At 40.0% G+C, this 20,708-nt stretch overlaps 1 protein-coding gene across 1 annotated transcript in view; it reads right to left on the reverse strand.

The window, feature by feature from the left end:
- Positions 1-20,708, reverse strand: part of KCNMB2 (potassium calcium-activated channel subfamily M regulatory beta subunit 2) — a 237,240-nt gene that overhangs the window by 4,431 nt on the left and 212,101 nt on the right. Inside the window, exons 3-4 of the mRNA XM_029214997.1 lie at positions 11,117-11,287; positions 8,528-8,723 (exon numbers count right to left, since the gene is read on the reverse strand). Coding sequence (XP_029070830.1) covers positions 8,528-8,723; positions 11,117-11,287 — 367 coding nt within the window. The remainder of the gene's footprint in view (positions 1-8,527; positions 8,724-11,116; positions 11,288-20,708) is intronic.

The following is a 20,708-nucleotide window of genomic DNA, read 5'->3' on the forward strand; positions in this document are numbered from 1 at the left end:
AAAATGTAACGTAGATTGAAAAGGTAAAAATCCTTGTGTTTTTAGATCATTCTTTTCTTGGTGGGAGGTATGGGCTAGGAAAGATTTAACTTTTAGACTGCATGATATATAACACAAAGGAACATATGAATAATAATTTTATATACACAAGACACTTAAATGCCACTCAAAATTTGTTTATATATATTTATATTACCATGGCTATAGGTCCTTCTTTCTTTTGTGCCTAACATATGGATATAGAAACCTAGCAAAACTCTGAGGCAGCCATTCAGGGGAAGATTTAGACCCTCATCTCTCTTCTCTCTTTTTTTTAATTTTAATTTTTTATTTTTAATTAATTAATTTTTGGCTGTGCTGGGTCTTCGTTGCTGCAAGTGGGCTTTCTCTAGTTGCAAAGAGAGGGGGCTACTCTTCATTGTGGTGTGCAGGCCTCTCACTGCGGTGGCTTCTCTTGCTGCAGAGCACAGGCTCCAGGCATGCGCTTCAGGGGCTGTGGCTCGTGGGCTCCAGAACGCAGGCTCAGCAGTTGTGGCGCGTGGGCTTAGTTGTTCCGCGGCATGTGGGATCTTCCCAGACCAGGGCTCAAACCCGTGTCCCCTGCATTGGCAGGCGGACTCCCAACCACTGCGCCACCAGGGAAGCCCTCACATCTCTCTTCTTAATCCTGAATTTTGTTAATAAACCTTTGTGCTTTCCCAACTCCCTTAAATTCTCTTTAGTATCGAAAATACAGAGATGGCCCCACAACGTGACCCTTCGTCTCCCCAGCTGAGGAAACCTGGATCCTGTCACCTTCTCCTGACTGTCCTTTCCCTTACCACAAAGATTTAGCAATTGCATCTTCTCTCCAGTTCTTTGGAAAGCAACTGAAAGTTTTCTTAGCCTCCCTTCCAGAATCTTTCACATCAATAGAGTCATTTTTATTCTCGTGATGGACAGAAGTTTTGAGAAAGCACCTGTTGGGCTTTTGCTCAGCCATGCTTCACTAGGCATGTGTGAAGCAAAAAGTGACAGGTCTTCACCCTAAAAATAAAAGCTGTGGGAAGGAGTGGGGGCAGTAGGAAGGGTATATTTGGCTGGATAACCTCACTGGTCAGCCTCCTTTTCTTTATGATGGTAGGAAGGGAACTGTTAATTCCCAGGATCACCTCAGGGGAAGGGTTTGTTCTTCATTTGTTCTTTTATTAAAAGGGTAGTGTCTTATTTCAGAGAGGGGTTAAGTTTGATGAAATCTAATCAATATGTTTTGAGTGTCTCTAAAGTACCAAGTTGCATGCTGGGTATAGGCATGAAAAACATAAACAATTTAAAACAGATCATTAGAGAGAAACAGGACAAGGGTGGTGGGAATGATGAAGTGGGACCAGCAATGAGGCTGAAAAGGCTCTTAGTAAAGGCTCTACACTTCACAGAGGTGGGCCACAAATTTGTGAGAACTCTGTGGTATCCAGGGCATCCTAGTCCACAATGCCTACAAGATAAAAACAAAAACACTGCTCATTGAAGCATAAATATCTTGGTTCTAAAGTCAGATGGGACTCCTTCAGTGTCCACAAACAGTGTTGTGTACATGTTTATTAAGCATGTATGACATGCCAGGCTTTGTGTTCTGTGCTGGAGAAGGAGACATGATCCCTATATTCAAAGGATGTAGAGATCCCCAGCTGGCAGTCTCGGAGTGCTCTAAACTTTTGAGTTCTTTGAACATTAGTGATGGACAGAGGAGGTGAGAGAGTAAACTGGGATGTTATTTTCATTCTTGTTTGAGACTTCCTGCTTCTTACCATCACTTTTAAAAAGGCGAATCCCACAACATTTAGACAATTTTAGTTTGCACTCCTAGTATCTGCTTGATTTTGGCAAGTGGGACTGTTTGAAATGTTTGGTAGAGGAGAGGAAAACAGTATTCACACTCTGCTATGTACCATAGTTTCCTGCAGTATCGAGACACAGATTCCTCCAGAGAGGTTTTCCTTTTCTGTGTTTTTCAGAGCTTTCACATTTGTTGTGGCATTACTGCTTGATGTGGAGTAGAGGAGAAGCTTAAAAGACCTAGGAAATCCACTAATGAAATAGAAGCCATGTGGAGCTGCAGGATTAGTTAATATCCACAATAGCTTAAGCCATGGAGCCCTCAGGTCCATGATGTATCCAGTTAGCCCTTGAGTAAGTCAGATATCTAATTTGACCTTGCCCTTCACCATGATCCTCTTTCTCAGCAATGGAAAGGAGTAGGTTCATTTTCCATGCTTTTCTTCTTGATGCTCAGTGCAAGCTGTTTTGGGACACATTCTTCCCTTCATTTCTGCACAAAGATGCCCTTAACTGTGCCATAATTCAGTTTTGGTGAGCAGTGACTAAACTTTGTCAATCACAGAAGCATTTCTGAATCTATGGTCCATAGGCAGTTTCAGGAAATTTCTAATTTAAATATCCCTAAATTTAAGGTGCTGATTATGGGGATGTCATATGTCAAATTTCTGGGCATGTTTTTTCCCATCTTTTCAGGGTGCACTTCTATCTAATATGCATTCTGTGTAAACTGGTGTTGAATATACAACCTTGACTGTTCCTGTGGATCCCGGATAGTTCTAGTCCTTGTTCATGGCCTTTTACTTGATCCTAATCACCTCTTGGAGTATGATGAAATGGCATGGATTCTCACCTATTCACTAAAATATACCATCAGAAGGATAAATATTTCTTAGAATTTAGAGTTTTTTAAAGCTCTTATCTTTACCCTCTCAAGAGGATGAGCTAATGTTTTGCTTTTTAAGAGAGAGCGTGTTTAGGTAAAGAGACTTAGATTTTAATTCAGACCTAATTAGTGAATGTGTGACTTTGGGAAAATTATTTCATTTTCTGAGCTCAGCTTCATTATTGTGAAGTGGAGATAACAGTGGTACCTAATATGTGAGATTGATGCTGTAATTAAACAAATGAGTTCATGTAAAATATTTAGTATTATACAGTGCCTGGCACATTTTAAGCTCTTGATAAAATTTGGCTATTACTACTTTAGGAGTAGGGTTTTAGTCAGGATTAAATGAGATGATTTTTATAAAGTTCTTGGCATAGTGCTGGGCACATAGTATATAGTAGATACTTAATAAATGTGGGCCCCTCTTTTTTTCCCATTTAGATTCTCAACTTCACTTTATTTTCTTCCCTTTTATCCTTACCCTACCAAATGCTGTGCAGAGGAACTCAGTGTTTACAAGCTTTGATTAAAATTGTAGAATCTCCCAGCATTCAAGCTAAAAGCTAAATAAAATCTGGAGCAGTGGTTTTGCCACTGTCTGAAGACTTTTTTTTTTTGCGGTACGCGGGCCTCTCACCGCTGCGGCCCCTCCCGCTGCAGAGCACAGGCTCCGGACGCGCAGGCTCAGCGGCCACGGCTCATGGGCCCAGCCACTCCGCGGCATGCTGGATCCTCCCGGACCGGGGCACGAACCCGCGTCCCCTGCATCGGCAGGCGGACTCCCAGCCACCGCGCCACCAGGGAAGCCCTGGAGACATTTTTAGTTGTCACACTTGGAGGGAGGATGATGCTAGTCATCTAGTGGGTAAAGGCCAGGGATGCTGCTAAAGATCCTACAATGTACAGAACAAGTCTCCACCCTACCCTCACAGACGACAAAGGAATATTCCACCCCAAATGTTAAGAGCCTTGAGGCTGAGAAATTCTAGTCCAGATATGTATATTCTCTGGATGTGCAGAACTCAGAAGGCTTCAGAAAGGTGACAAAATGAGGGGTGATGCTGAGTCTGGAGTTATAAATAATTGGTTAATTTATATAATTTACTCTCCATCCAAAATAGCTGTCTTCCTCATGACAGCGATATATAAAATACCACATATGTGGTAGTACACTACATACCAAAAATGGATATACTTTCTGGTTTTGCACAAAGATTCATTTTTAATACTCTTTTAAATCAGATGGGCATGTTTTGGGGATCCCTGGTGGGTAAACAAGGTTTTAAACTCTCAAAGGAGATCAGCATTGAGAAATTTAACAACCATAGTGAATTAATACGCAGCCACAGTTTATGATTCCTGTGACAGCCTTGTAGCCAGAAGAGGCAGGGGCTCTTGAGCCTGCTTGCAGCTCCTAGAGACCGTTAGTCAGCCAGTTGCTCCACAAGAGCATGCCAGCTTATCAGCTTAAGCAGCTTCAGTTGTAATATGGACAAGAGGTTGGTCACTGAGTTTAAAAGCCAAAGAAAAAGACTATATGAGAGAGTGTGAAAATTTAAAAATAAAATCCTTTTGGATATCTTTCTACAAAGAAGCAGACAGCTTGACTGATATACCTTTGCCTCCTGTTGTCCCAAATCAAACATTGTCAGTAGTGCCTTATGTATCTCAGTAAAACCATGCCCATTCGTTGGTAACTATGGGAAAGACTACTATTTTTGGTGAGCTTGGGGAATAGTAATAAGAAGGAGAGGTCAAGATAGAGAATATTTTAATTTTTCTCCCCAGGAATATCCTGTATATTTCTCATGCTACATTAAGATCATGGTTTAGTGACCTTTTGACATGGCGATAACTGTATTTTCCACGTATTTACTTCTGATTAAAGGCAGAGGACAGCTCACCAGCGAGTGAAGAACTACTGGGCCAGGAAGGTGATCCAGCTGTTTGGTGTTTTCTTTCCCCTGGAAGTGTCTGTTGATTCTAGAAGGGGGCTGAGATCCTAGAAGGTTGGATGGAATTTTTGACAGCCTTGAAGAGCTAAGGGCAGGAATTATCATTAACAACCTATCAAGTGGGTGCTCTGATGACACCCTATTCACTTTGGGCTGGAACTGTTAAGGGCTGCATCCTAGGAGTAATGGTCAACCTGAAGAAGATAGATCCTCAAAGGGACTTAAGTTCAAACTTGAATATCTCAATTTATGTAGTCAGAATAAGGTGATCATGAATGGCACCTAGGGGCCTTGCAGAAGCAAATGGAAATAATTTTTGGAAAAGATGACATCATGATATCAACCTAGGCTTAAAATTGTTTTTATAAATAATTTTGCAGATATGGTGTTTGACAACTAATAAAAAATAACCAGATATTACAATGCAACATGAAAACAATTAAAAAAAATAGAACAGGCACATAGGGGCTTCAGATATTGTAGTCATCAAAATAAACTTTAAAATAACTACAATTTTACTTTTATGTTGAAGAATTTAAAAGAGAATAATTAGAATACTGCAGAAAACTAGAAATTATAAATAAGATCCAAATGGATATTCTAGAAATGAAAAATACAATAAGAGAAATTAAGAGCTCAATGGATGGGTTTAAGAGATTAGTCAGAGCTGAGGAAAGAACTGTGAATCAGAAGGTAGGTCAATATCTATAATGAAGCACAGAGAGACAAAAGGAGGGAAAATATTAAATACAAAAGAGACAGGAAGACACACAGGGGATACAATGAGAATACCTAACATACAGTCCGTAGGAATTCAAAAAGGAGAAGAGGGAAAGAATGAGAGCAGAGATAATATTTGATGAGATAATGACTGAGAACCTTCTAAAATTGACAAAGAACATCAAGGAAGAGGGAGAGAGGCCCTGGGAACACTAAGCAGGCTAAATAGAAATAAATGTTTACTTTGGCACATAGTAGTTCAACTGTAGAAAACCAAAGAAAATAATCTTTAAAGTAGACCAAAATTACCTTCAAAGAAGTAGCAATTAGACTGAGAGCTGATTTCCAAATAGTAGTAATGCTCACCAGAAGACAATGGAATGCTTTCAATGTACAGAAATAAAATAACAGCCAACTTAGAATTATATACTCAGTGAATATATACTTTGAGAATGAAAATGAAAAGAAAATAGTTTCAGATAAATGAATGCTTAGAGATTTCTTTAGATCAGATATTGCACTAAATAATTAAAGAGTGTTCTTCAGGAAATAGGAAAAAATGATCCCAGACCAAGGATAAAGGAAGGAATGAAGAATAAGAAAATGGAAAATGATGTGGACACATCTAAATAGACAGCTACTATATACAAAAACAATAATAATATCTTCATGGGCTTAAAGTATATATCGAATAAAAATGATGATAATATATAACTTGAGAAGAGAATAAATGGAGTTAAAATGTTTTAATATCCTTGATTAGTCAAGATTGCAAGTTGTAATCACTAAACACTAAAAGAATAGTGACAGAACACATAACTTCCAAGAAAATAGAGGGGAAAATGGGATCATAAAAATAATCCAGTGAAGAAAGGGTGGTCTTTTCATAAATGGACTTGGACAAATGATTGTCCATATGAATAAAAAAGAAACCTAGAAACTTGACTCTTGCATAAAAATCAATTCCAGGCAGATTGTACTCTAAATGTGAAAGGAGAAACAATAACATTTCTAGAAGATAGTTTGGGAGAATGACTTCATGATCTCAGGGTAGGTGAAGACTTTTTAAACAGACAGCAGGACAACCAAACATTTGAAAAAAAGAAAAGAAAACAAAAAGAAAGGAAGAAGAAGAGGAAGAAAGGAAAAAGAAAAAAGAGAAAAGAGAAAAATATTGACAAGGTTTGGTTGCACTGGAATTAGAGACTTCTTTCATTCAAATACATCGTTAAGAGAGTGAAAGGCCACCTTTCATTTCAGAAGGTATTTGCAACTCAACAATCAAGGAAGGTTCATATCTAGATTTAAAGAATTCCTACAATGAATACTAAGAAGAAACCATCCAATAGAATCAATTCAATAGAAAACAAGGGACTTGAACAGACATTATTAAAAAAAAGGATATTCAAAATGCCAATAAATAAATGAAAATGTACTTAATAACATTAGTCACCAGAACTGCAAGGTTCTGATTTCCTGCAAGTGCAGGATATGTTTTATTTCTTTGCTTTCATGGTGGTTATGTGGGGGAATCTCTATAACAAGTGCTTGAGCTGTACTTTTTCATTTCTTGCATGTTTTACAGTTAAAAACAAGGTAAATAAACCAAACAATGACCTAGTATCATACTGACAGCAGACAGAATACTGGTCCTAAAATTTTAACTGAGATTTTCCATGGTAGGTTCACTCCCGATTTATAGCTTACATACTGCATTCATAGGGTTTATAGCTTACATACTGCATTCATTCATACTGCATTCATACTGTAGTGATAAAGTGTCAAAATGAGAAAATATGTCCCACTTTTTGATGCCTATTCAATTTTGGCCAATTTCCAATTCCTTGGAGATTTGAGAGTTTTACAGACATTCATCATTACAGGTCAGTTTTGATTTAAAAACTTGACTTGAGGGATCTTGAAAAATGTATACTTTGTGGGAGAACTAGGCTATGTATATTTGTAGAATAGGATTAGGACTGGTATTGTTTGTGGGTACCACAAACAAAAGGAAATCAGAGCAGACATTGTGTCCTCAGAGATATTTGCAAGAATTCTTTTAAGTTACTGTAACCAAAATGCAAGGTGGGTTTACTTACTTTTTGTTAATATATCACAAAACGAATCTTATGTTCTAGTATCAAGCTTTGCAGCTACTGAATATTTTTCAATACATATAATCTGTATCATTTAAGTGCTGATAATTGTAATGAAAAGTTTTTACAAGAAAGGCTAGAGTTGTGAGAATTGTATCCTGGTGACAAGAGCCAATTGTCCTGTTGGAGAATGGTATCAGGTTGTCTTGGCATATGAAAGTACTCTGGCCATCTAAATTGCTACCATAAATCCAAAACACAATGTATTTAACTTAAAATTGATAATGGCAGGTTGGTTCTGCTGACACATTATTAGTCATCCCAGACCTTTTAAATGCAAATTTTATGTGCAGCTTTAATACAATACATGTTGAGCATCCAGCATGTGGACTTGAATGTGTTCGTGCTGGAAAATTCAGCCTCTATGAACATAACACATGTGAAGAAATATGCACAGGCCCACATACTGTGACCATGGGTTGAAGGTCTCACCTGTGCTCTGCTCAGCACTCTCCATACTCTGTTCTAATCCTCACAGTGAATGACCTTGCAAGATGGTCATTGCTATTACATTTTTAGAGAAAAGAATACTGAGGCTCAGAGAGCTTAAGTTACATCTCCAAGACCACAGAATGAAGTGACAATGGCCGTGGAAAAGCAAAATATAGTTTTACCCCGTGGTTCCCAGGTATATGACAAATATTTTGCTTTTTGGCTTGTACAACTGTGACTAAACTGCACATTTGCTTTGAAAGACTAAGTCTATTTGTGTATCAATAAGGATATAATGTTTACCCTTCTGAATGAAAATAAAGGCTAAATCTTCACTGTTCCAAAATGGGGAGTGATTTGACCACCACTTGCACAGAAAATAAATGTTTCCCAAGTAAGAGAGTCAAGTAGTGTAGTGAGTTCTGTGACTGGATGAGGAAGGGCCTGCTTCCTAGTGGCATTTTCCTTTGAAGTGCTGGCACAGGGGAACTTGACAGAGAGATGGAACGGTGCGGAGCTGTGTGGGGGTGAACGAGATGCAGTGTGCGCCCAGCTCCTACCTCATGATTGATTTTCATTGTCTCTTCCGTGTGGTAGAGAAGGAGCTTCTCTCCAGAAGAAGTCAGGTTAACGTACACCTGGAGACAGGGGTACTGAGAGAGTTTCCAGCAGTCCGGACCACAGCTGAAGGAGCAGTTAAATGTTTCCGTGATGGATGCATTCAGCAAGGTGCACTGAGCCTCCTCGGTCCACACACTACACAGAGAGGAGGAGAATAAGCACAGGCCCAAATGCCAAGGGCAAAGAAGGTGTAATCAGAGGGGAACATTTGTCAGCTCCTTGACCTGAAGAATCTTCAAGATCTATAATACAACCTATTTGTTAATGTGTATGTTTTTAAATAGAGCAGCTTTAGGCTAACTATAATATAAACACAGACAAACTTTGCCTGGCATCTGAGAACTTTGCCAATGATTTCCATCAGATATAGTATCATCTTCTCCAGTGCTTGATTTAAGTTGGATATTTTTCCTTATCAAATTCACTGGTAAGCATAAGGCAGCATCTTTTTACATCACAACCTGTACTCACCCTGCATTTCTGCATTTTAAGCTGCTTCCTGCCATGCCTTGGTCCTCACCTCGCAATGTCTGCCCAGTTTGTAGGCAGTGAAGGGGTAAGGGAGAAGGGGAGGAGAGATGGTGAAAGGGCGGAGGGGCTTGAGGTCCAATGTGACAGATGAAAGGACAGTGATATATTTCTTTAAGGTCTTTCTAATAAGGGAGAAAAGATAACTCCACCTTTTGATTATACCAAGAGCAATCACTTATTGCATCCCCCTTCACCCTAACTGGTGCTTTACATACATTGTCTTCTTTGTTCTCCCAATAACCCTATAGGTTAGGTATTAATTCCTTTTAAAGCTGAGTGAATTGACAGTCAGAGAAATCAAATACATGCAAGGACACACAGCTAATAAGTGATGGAAATTGTGATTCCATCCAATCCTTTATTTCTCTACTGCCCGGGCTCATTCCATGGTGCTGCCCTTCTTCCCCACAAACAGTGGAAAAGAGGCTCTTGTTATATGCAGATTAATGGGTTCTTATCAGTGCCCTGGAACCTCTCAATTAGAAAGATTAAACAAACAAACAAACCCTCCAGCTGCCCATTGGTCAGCTTTTCATTCTAAAACATTTATAATTTTATGATCAAGGTAATATTTGTAATTAGGAAGTAACACACCCAGAATCAATGTTTTGCTTCTGGATATAAGCTGATTACCAGAGTGATCAGAAAACATTCTTTGCAGATTAATAGCCCTTCTTTTTGCTGGACATGTGTTGACAGGGCACCCTTTCCATGTCCAGTTTCATACCAGAGCCAGGATACTAGCACTGACCCCCTCTGGTGTGGCAATTTGTATTTTCCTGGGACATGGGTGGTCAGATTTTGCTTATACAAGGAGGAAAAAAGTCTTATGTGGTTCTAAGCAGATGTGAGGATCTGAAAGCGGTTTTGGAGTCAGTGAACTCTTGGGGCCTGAGGCATCAGAGCTTTCACTGTGAAGCTGCACAGCTGAAGGCATCAGAGAAACAAAGCAGAGCAGCCACAAATGGGAAAGATGATGCCTTAATTTTAGCAGATTACTGTGTTTCAACTAGATTTTCCTTCTAAAATGAAAGTATTAATTTAGGTGGGGAAATGAATGCCACAAAATGGTTTGATTCTCTTTTGGATTGAAACCTCAAGTTTTCATTTGAAAGGGCCTTGTTTCTTTAAGCTGAAGCACTCTGAGACCCTCCCCATTAGTTATAGCAATGCTGGGCTTTCCTGTGCTCAAAGTGTCCAATTTATGGACAACAGTTAGCTAGAGATGCTGTGGAGATTTATCATGTGGCTTACTCAGGAGGAACACTTGACAACTCAGTATTCAATTGCCTCTCTATCTATTCAGTAAACCTAGGGCAAATATTTAAATAAGAAGGGTTCAAAATCTTTAATTTAAAAAGTTAGTGCATAGTAGTGTTTTTCAACCTATTAGAATCACCTGGGGAAATTTAAAAGATACTGGTGAATGGGTCCCACTCCAGACCTACTAAATCTGACCCTGTGGAATGATTGTGGTGGGGCCTGGATGTCAGTATTCTTAAAAGTTTCTTAGGAAGTTGAAACGTGCAGTTGAGAACCACTAATATTTGGGGTGATGGAAGAGTGGGGTGTGGTGGAAAGGAATGCAGGTGGAGAATGGACAGAGGTGTGAAGAGGCAAGAATAGGGATTCTGGAATTAACAGGATGTGGTTTTGAATCTTGTCTCTGCCGAACACTAAAGCTGTATGACACTGGGCAAATTATATCTATCTTGAGCCTCAGTTTTGCCATTTTTATGAGTATATTCATACTTGTAGAATAGTTATGGGAATTAAAAAAGTAATGTATGGCAAGTCCCTGGCACATAGTAAGCAGTTTATACATATAACTATTTTTATCATTGTTAGATAACATTATTGACAAATAGTATGTGCCAGGCACTGCTCAAAGTTCTTTTTAGGAAAGAAGGTAAGGAAGAGGACCTCAAGATTGATAAGCTGTGTGGGAGGAGGGAGAAGGGAGACAAAAGACAGTCCCAAGCACCCAATGGCTTTACCTCTGCATGTATGAGCGCAGGAGTGTGATTCCCAGCAGAAAGTACATCATGATGGAGCACACCATCATGGCCAGTCCCAGGAGAATGGCCCGGTCCTCTCCTGCTTTCAGTGCTGTGACAGTTTTCCTTTTGTCCAGGAGGTCATGGTCCCTGATTTTTTGGTAAATGTTTCTGAGGTTGAACATAATACAGTTTTACTTGAAGTCCACAGTTAGTCAACACACCCCTAAAGAGTAAGTCGCTGCTCAGGCCTTCCTAAGGCAGAGAGGCCGAGAGGGGTCCTCCAAACCCGCCTGAGTGCAGTTGGATCCCAGCATGTGACTATTGCCTTCCAACACACACGTGCGCACACACACACACACACACACACACACACACACACACACACACACCCCAACCCTGAGCAGAAACAAGTCTCCCTTCTTTCCTTGGGACCCATATCTAGCTGTCAATACTTTTGCCTTTTCTCTAAGTCTGAAGAAAGAAAGCAATCCCTTCAGCCCTTAAAATAATGCTTTGGGTTTGTTTCCTTTGCCAACCCCCAGCTGATCATCATTGATCTTTCTGTACTCTCTGAATACCTAATGGAGCATTAATTCGAATAAATGGCAACATATATGAGGAATCTATCAACTTGATATCTTATTTCCCCTCGGTAATAATAGACAGAGTTTATCCTGGTTAACATTTTTCTCAGGCTTAGCGTTGCTTAGGGCTCTGTTGACTTGAGATTTATAAGAAATGTGGAGATGTCCAGTGGTGACCCAGACTTCTTTTCCTGTACTGTAAACATTCGAGTGAGTTTACAAAAATGTCAGTCAAATCAAGGCCAGACTCCATAAGTTTGGATAGTTTTATTAGTATTTTTTAAAATTTTCGAGCAGTAACCTATGGAAAGAAAAAAACAGATTGGAGTCAAACTGTCTCCTAGTTCAAAACCTGATTTCATGGCTTACTAGCTGTGTGATCTCTACAACTTCCTCAGCCTTTCTAATTCTCAGTTCCTTGCAAAGTGGAAATAATGTGTAACTACATTGTTACGGTTAAATGAGATGACATAAGTAGATTATCCAGGAGAATGACTGACATGAAGTATTTAATAAATGTTCCCATTTAAAAATGGTGTGGGGAACGCACCTATGGTCAGCTAATCTATGACAAAGGAAGCAATGATATACAATGGAGAAAAGACAGTCTCTTCAATAAGTGGTGCTGGGAAAACTGGAGAGCTACATGTAAAAGAGTGAAATTAGATCACTCCCTAACACCATACACAAAAATAAACTCAAAATGGATTAGAGACCTAAATGTAAGACCGGACACTATAAAACTCTTAGAGGAAAACATAGGAAGAATACTCTTTGACATAAATCACAGCAAGATATTTTTTGATCCATCTCCTAGAGTAATGGAAATAAAAACAAAAATAAACAAATGGGACCTAGTGAAACCTCAAAGCTTTGGCACAGCAAAGGAAACCATAAACAAGATGAAAAGACAACCCTCAGAATGAGAGAAAATATTTGCAAATGAATCAATGGACAAAGGATTAATCTCCAAAATATATAAGCAGCTCATGCAGCTCAATATTAAAAAAAAAAAACAGCCCAATCCAAAAATGGGCAGAAGACCTAAATAGACATTTCTCCAAAGACCCACAGATGGCCAAGAAGCACATGAAAAGCTGCTCAACATCACTAATTATTAGAGAAATGCAAATCAAAACTACAATGAGGGGCTTCCCTGGTGGCGCAGTGGTTGAGAGTCCGCCTGCCGATGCAGGGGACACGGGTTCGTGCCCCGGTCCGGGAGGATCCCACATGCCGTAGAGTGGCTGGGCCTGTGAGCCATGGTCGCTGAGCCTGCGCGTCCAGAGCCTGTGCTCCGCAGCGGGAGAGGCCACAACAGTGAGAGGCCCGCGTACCGCAAAAAAAAAAAAAAAAAAACTACCACGAGGTATCACCTCACACCAGTTAGAATGGGCATCATCAGAAAATCTACAAACAACAAATGCTGGAGAGGGTGTGGAGGAAAGGGAACCCTCTTGCACTGTTGGTGGGAATGTAAATTGATACAGCCACTATGGAGAACAGTATGGAGGTTCCTTAAAAAACTAAAAATAGAATTACCATATGATCCAGCAATCCCAGTACTGGGCATATACCCAGAGAAAACCATAATTCAAAAAGACACATGCACCCCAATGTTCATTGCAGCACTGTTTACAATAGCCAGGTCATGGAAGCAACCTAAATGCCCATCGACAGATGAATGGATAAAGAAGATGTGGTGCATATATACAATGGAATACTACTGAGTCGTAAAAAGGAACAAAATTGGGTCATTTGTTGAGACGTGGATGGATCTAGAGTCTGTCATACAGAGTGAAGTAAGTCAGAAAGAGAAAAACAAATATCGTGTATTAACGCATGTATGTGGAACCTAGAAAAATGGTACAGATGAACTGGTTTGCAGGGCAGAAATAGAGACACAGCTGTAGAGAACAAACGTATGGACACCAAGCGGGGAAAGCGGCGGGGTGGGGGTGGTGGTGGGATGAATTGGGCGATTGGGATTGACATGTACACAATGATGTGTATAAAACTGATGGCTAATAAGAACCTGTTGTATAAAAAAGAAAATAAAATAAAATTCAAAAAAATAAAAAAAGAAATGGTGTGGGGAGCTACACCTTTATGACATGGACATCAGAACATCCCAAAACTGCTGTTCTTCTCCAAAGAATTTCTAAAGGACAGAATGTCAAGGCAGTGAATAGTGTAGAAAGCTTATGAGTGGAGGGTTGGATTTGAAATAATGTCTGGCAGAGAAGGCAGAAAAGAAGTGAGAAATTGCTAGGGGTGCTGCCTGGTTGGAGAGATATGTGAGAAATATGGGAAGGAGGCAATGCTCAAGGATTCTGGAAACACAGACAACCAAGTAGCCACGGAGAAGGGAGCTTTGGATTGCACGGGTGTGGGAGTGGGGGAGTTGCTGGCTTTTAGGACTTGGGGACAGAGAGGAGGACACATAGAGTGTTGAAAATGGAGAAAGAAGCTCTTACGCCATTTTTATTTTAAGCTTCAGACAAAAAGCCAACATACATGAGACAGACCTCAGATTTTCCTTTTAAATTTTCATCACTAGTCACTCTCATTGCTTGAAAAAGTACTAGAATCCAGTGTGGAACTTTGCAGAGGAGGAAAGAGATGCCTGTTATTTGTATAATTGTGTGTATATTCAGGGATTCTATTCAGCTTCATGCTCCAGGATGGCCTTACTGGTGTTTATGGCTGGCATACATTCTGGGGCACTGCTTCATTCTGGACTGGTTGTTAGATATTTTGATTCCCTATAGAAGTGTGAGAACATGTATGTACTTAGTATATTTCCAAAAGGTTTTAAGGAAGACTATATGTTAATCTGGTTATTAGAGTATAAAATTAATGGATTAGTTTATTATCATTATTACTATTATTTAAAAGTTCTCTTCATGAGGTAGTTTATATAAATCTTACTCTTTCCTTGAGGAGTGGGCCCTTTATAGTAGGAGAATCATAGCTAAATAGAGGACTTTGTTCCTCATCTTTTCATGACCGTGTCCTTCCTGCCTCTTTCCCACCAGCACTCACTCATGGCCACTCATTCTCCTCATGGCCAGAAGCTCTGAGAGCCCATCTTTTTTATTACTCTCCAGCTCCCAGGCCCAGTGCCTCTGGACTAGCTAGCTGGCTGGCCAGCTTGCAGGCTTTTGACTTCCTCAGGCTAGCCACCACCCATCCTCTAAGTTTCCCCATTCTTTTGTGAGATTTTCTTTGGAAAATGTAGGATTTATATCAAAGCTCTTAAACTTGATTCTCTATGAACCTGAATGAAAAAAAAAAAAAATCAATGCCCATTCAGTTAAAGCCAGACTTCGGAAGCAAGAAGAGACAGGCTGAGTCTGAGTGGCTTCAAAGGCCTGCTGTAAAATAATAATCTTTTGTTACTTTCCTGTTGTTATTTATCAAAATGTATTTAATTCTAATGGCTGCATTGAGATTTGGATTTCCTGCAGGAAGAGGCCAGCAAGGAGGGAGCAATAGTCTCAGCTCCAGAGTAGTAGGCTGTCACACTGCATCACTTACATCAGTCTATACCCATAAAAGAGATGCAGCGTAATCAGTCAGTTATGTTACTAGAACAAGAAGAATACAAAAATGATTCAAGTGGGTAATTTAGAAACAAATCACGACTTGGAAATGGTTAACAAATGTTCTTCACGTGCTCTGGGATGTGTAGAGAAGAGGGAAAATGATTGGTTTCCACGCAGGCTAAACACATCTGGGAAATCAGGATATTACTCAGCAAAATGAAAGTGGATGAGTGAGGTGGGACATACTCATGAAATTCATCAATAATGAATTTATTGCTAATTGAATTAATGGATAAGTTAAGGAATGAATGAATAATTTGGAGGACTAAAGATTCAGTTAAAGTCTACGAACCTATTTTGAATGCTGGTAACCTCTAGTTATTGTATGTGGCCCCTACCCAACAGGAAGACCAACATGAAAAAAAAATATCAACGTAGGGTAGTAAATTCAATGATGGGAGCCATTCACAGCATGAGTATAGAAGAGGAGTAATTTTCCCAGCCTGAGGGAGCAGGGCAGGGAGCAAGGATTAAGGTTAGGGAAGGCATCCTGGAGGAGAAATGCCTTAAACAGAATCTTCAAGATTGAATCCAAGTTAACCACATGACACAGGGAATCAAGGGCATTTCAGACAGAAGGAATCACATGAACAAAGGATGGAGATTTGCAACTACATGCTGACTTTCAGAAACTACACAAATTTTATTATTACTCGGATGAGTGTGGGACAGGGGAAATGGGGCAGATGAGTTTGGAGAGGTAGTAGGTTATGAAGAGTTTTTGTAAGTCATTTAAGGAACTTGGCCTTTATCCTGTAGTTAATGGGAAGATGGCAGAGGGTGACATGATCAGAACTGAGTTTCAGAATGATCACTCTGGCTTCAGGGTGGAGATTAGATTAACGATGGAGGCAGACTTAAATCAGAAAGAAGAATTAGGGGATAGTTACTATAGTGTTGGCAAAGGATGATGAGGGCTGGATCTAGGATCGAGGTAGGATAGATGGAGAGAAAAGGATGTATGGAGAAATATCTAGGAGATAAAACTTCAGGATTTGGTGACTCATAGAATATAGGGGATGATGAGGAAGTGAGAAAAAGGATATAGTTTAGATTTATGCCCAAGAACTTAACTTGGACGACTGGGGAAATAGTAAAGGGTGCTAAAGCAGGGGTCCTTATTTTGCTATTCTTCCTGGTTCCAAAGGGGGTGTTTTTGCTGCCCTGGCTAAGAAGGGAGAGGCTGATTGTTCATTTATAGATTCTCTCCCCCACAAACATAGTGTCCTGAGCTCAGGTGAGGATTGACTAATCTGACTGGTGAGATAGGCCAGAGCCTGACAGTCAGAGACACTGTCTACATTTTGGGTGAGACTGAAGATCACTGTTTATGAGTGGCACAATTTTTTTCTCATCCTTTTGGACTTGCCTTTGCTCAGGCATGGTGTGCCTTGGCCTTGCTATCTCTAGGTAGTAAGCCCCAGGTGGGGAAGGGAGTGTCCATAGCCTGAGACTAAGTGGATTAGTGAGGTGCCCCTCCTATGTCAAGTTGTCTTCAAAGCCGGCAGGGGAGGGGGGTGGGTGGGGGGTTGGTGGGGGGTGGGGGGGGGTGGGAATGAGCACGATACTATATTTTGGGCCTCAGGCCTAAACATCATCCTTTATACTAGGAAGCCTTGTACTTTGGGGGTTACTCTGCCACTACTAACAGAATGGACAGTTTATCTCTCTTTGGCTCTTTGTGTCTATTCTCTGTGGAATCTTCTTAAAAAGGGGTAGGGGGAGAAATAAGGGAATGAAGGCTAGAATAGTTCTTTGAAGTAGAGCTCTCAGGAGGAATAATGACTCGGGCATGACTACAAAATAAGTTTCAAATATGGGGGATATTCAACTGTAGGTATAGGGCAGGAATTTGGATTTATAAGTCTGAAGCAGATCTAGCCTTGGTGTATACTGGCGAGGCAGTATGTTTAAGCTCTGTTGGAGCAGCTGTGGCTTCATGGTTCATGGTGAACCATGAATCAGTATGGTGGATACAAATCAGCATTTATGCATGTTGGCAATAACAAATAGTACATATGTGCAGTCTTTTCTACATATAAAGACTGGGAGCATTGTGCCCAAATCCTTTTGGAGAATGTGAGTTATTAATAAACCTACAAGGCAAATTCAAGTATAACAAAATATTTTGTATAAAAAATTTTAATTGTCCAATAAAGCTATATATTTACCTCAAGCCATAGTCAACACAATACAATTTTATTTCAAACTCCATATTTGGATAGTTTCTTAAAGTTTGAGAGTAGTCCTATGGTTCATAAGCAAATTATTTATGAGGCTGTACATATACAAACATGGATATAAAGAGTAAAATGTGCAAGAAAAAAATTTTTCCTTGGGCTTCACTCATTTAAATTCAGATTCCCTTGGTATTTAGCCTGCAGGAAGAAAACTATTCATGTTAAGGCAGGGTAAATGTCATTTATTAATTCATTTGCTTATTCATTTATTAACATTTTAAAGTCTTCATAAGATGAAACATACTATGCCAAGTTCTGGGGAATACAAAGTGAATAAGACATGTCCTGAGGGAGCTGGGTGAGATACCAATCATTACAGTGCATTGTAAGGAGACTTATTGTAATGAGTACAGAAAGGAAGCAAGTCAATATGGTTCAGTTACTGAATGGCTAATGCACCATGATTAGCCAATTTGCCAATTTATTGAAGGATCACTTTGCCAGATGAATAATTTGCCCACTTAATCACAGATTTAACAAAGACTTATTTTAAGGAGCATTGTTTTAAGTATAGTATATTAATATGAATGTATTTTCTTAAGAATATTTTAAGATGATATTTTAAAAATACATTGAATTATATTCTTCTTATGAATATGTTCTTTTTAGCAGTATTTTAAGATATATATTTTTTTAAAGCTAAGTGAGTTTCTGAGGGAGGTTTAGTCTCTTTATAAATAATTCTTATATTCATAGATATATATTTTTTGAATATGTGTATGAATATATTCTTCTAGATATAGCAAAAATTTAGCATTTCATATGGGAGGCTTTCATTTATAATGATTTTATTCAAGTCCTTTTTAGAGTTATTTGCTGTTTTGCTAACATTTGAGCATCACTGAGATTCTTGTGCAAATTTCATGACTTTGATAGTTTTGGCAACTTTATCAATTAACCAAAATTTGTTTCTTTTAACTATTCGTAAGATTACGGTAATTGATTTTGGGTGGGAATTTTTAACAGCTTTTTGAAGTTTCTTCTAAGTTTTATTTGAACAGTTTTATTTTGTCCTTATAACAAAATGTTCAGTTTGTCTTTGCTCTTGTCCTGTTATTGGAACAGGAGGGATCTGGACAAGATTGGTGGGACCTTCTGCTGGGGGAAAGTTGAAGAGCAGAATCAGTATAATGCAGCCTGGCCTGCTGATCCTAGAGCGGGGGAAACCCAAGGGCAGAGAGGAGAGGAAACAAAGAATAGAGAGAGCAGTAGGGCATGGCTGGGTTGGGGGAAGGGGAGGAAGACCTGAGAACAGGGGACCCTGAAGAGAGAGGGTGTCTGGAGCACAGGGAGGAAAAGACAGAGGAGCAGAGAGATAGAGGGACAATGGCTGCAGAGACTGAGAGACAGAGGAGGAGAGTCTCAAGGCCCCAAATCTGGGTCCCCTGCAGTCTTTTTGGTTCCTACTAACCCACAGAACTATGAGGGTTACAATGATTATACAAAGTTTTTGGTAAGTAACTAAATTTGATAAATTCACCAAAAAGATCAACTGGCAAATGGATTAGTATTTGGCAATTTGGCTTCAGGCAAATTGGCTATCACTGTATTGGACATTCCTTGAACTGGGCATTCAGTAGATTGGTGATGGATAACTTGGCTTAGGACTTGATTTATGAACATGAATTTTTTGTTTTGTTTTGTTTTGTTTTTTTTGCGGTACGCGGGCCTCTCACTGCTGTGGCCTCTCCCGTTGCAGAGCACAGGCTCCGACGCACAGGCTCAGCGGCCATGGCTCACGGGCCCAGCCGCTCCGCGGCATGTGGGATCTTCCCAGACTGGGGCACGCACCCGTGTCCCCTGCATCAGCAGGCGGACTCTCAACCACTGCGCCACCAGGGAAGCCGAACATGAATGTTTTAATTCATGTTTAATTAAACCAAGGTGGCCATAACAGTTTAAGTGGTGATGGTTGAAGGATTCAGTAATAGACTGAATTAAATCTCCAATGAGCAAACAATTGATAAGGGGAATAGGGTAGCTGAGAGTGGTTGGATTCCAGGATGCAGTGAGTGGGGGATGGCAGGTAATGAGCTGGTTAGATAGGCAGGGGTCAGAGATAAAGGGTGTTGTAGGTCTTCTGAAGTTAGAGGAGCCACTAAAAGAATTTAAGCAAGAAAGTGATATAATTAGCTTTGTACTTTAGAAAGATCACTCACGTTAGTGTGGTTGGCTGTTTGGAATGGTTTATTCCTGGAGGCTAAGAGACTGATTCTGAAACTCTCTCAGCATTTCAGGTGTTAAATAGGGGTTGAAAAAAAAGCAGTGGTAGAGGAGATGAAAATTTAGATATGGGCATCATTTGCGTCCAGAAGTAACTATGAACACTGTGGGTTTTAATGAGACTCCCTAGGTAGTCAGAGAAACAAAACTCAGCGAGGGTACTAGAACTTGGAAAGGGCAAGAAGACAGATCTACAAAGGGTCCCAAAGCATTCAGAGAGGTGAGGGGCACTGACAGGTGCAGGAAAGAGGAGGGAAGGTGTGAATAAAGAATTATGTATATCTGTCATAACTTGGGGAGGCCCTTCAGAAACCTAACCATAGTAACCGTAATACTTAACATACTAAATATTTATATTTATGCCTCTCTGGCCCAGTGAATATTGAGTGGCTCAAGAGTTAGAGCCAGACCGCATTCATCTTTGTATGTTCAGTCTCTTGCATTTATTAGGCTCACAAAGTATGTTCCTTTATGTGGGCTAGAAAAGCCTTCAATATTGAGCCTCCCTACACCGAGGCCGCCAGTGTAGGGAGGCTCAATGGCCAAGTGAAACCAAGTAAATTAGAGAACCATGGCTAGAACAGACTCCTGGCTTCTCTCTTCCTATCAGCGCCCATTGTACTCTACCACTAATACATTTAGTATTCCTTCTAGGAAAATTTCAAGCTTTTCTGGCACTGAGAGCTCTAGTTTCCAGACTTCAAGGAAAAGTGCCTTCTCTTAGATCCTACAAAGTGAATCTGTGGGGCAATGGATTGCTGAATGCCAGCTGAGTTGAAACAGGCAGAGTTGCTATGTATCTTTGCCCCAGGAGCATTCAACTCATTATCTCATATGGCAGAGCTGAGAGTGGCATGGATTAAAACAGCCACTGTTCTGCCTTCCACCCACCAAAGTCTTCTGTGTTTTTGAGATGTATGTACATCCTCACCTT

The sequence above is a fragment of the Monodon monoceros genome, unplaced genomic scaffold (genome assembly GCF_005190385.1).
Source record: "Monodon monoceros isolate NGI ecotype Baffin Bay Population unplaced genomic scaffold, NGI_Narwhal_1 Super_Scaffold_11, whole genome shotgun sequence".
Classification (NCBI taxonomy): Eukaryota; Metazoa; Chordata; class Mammalia; order Artiodactyla; family Monodontidae; genus Monodon; species Monodon monoceros.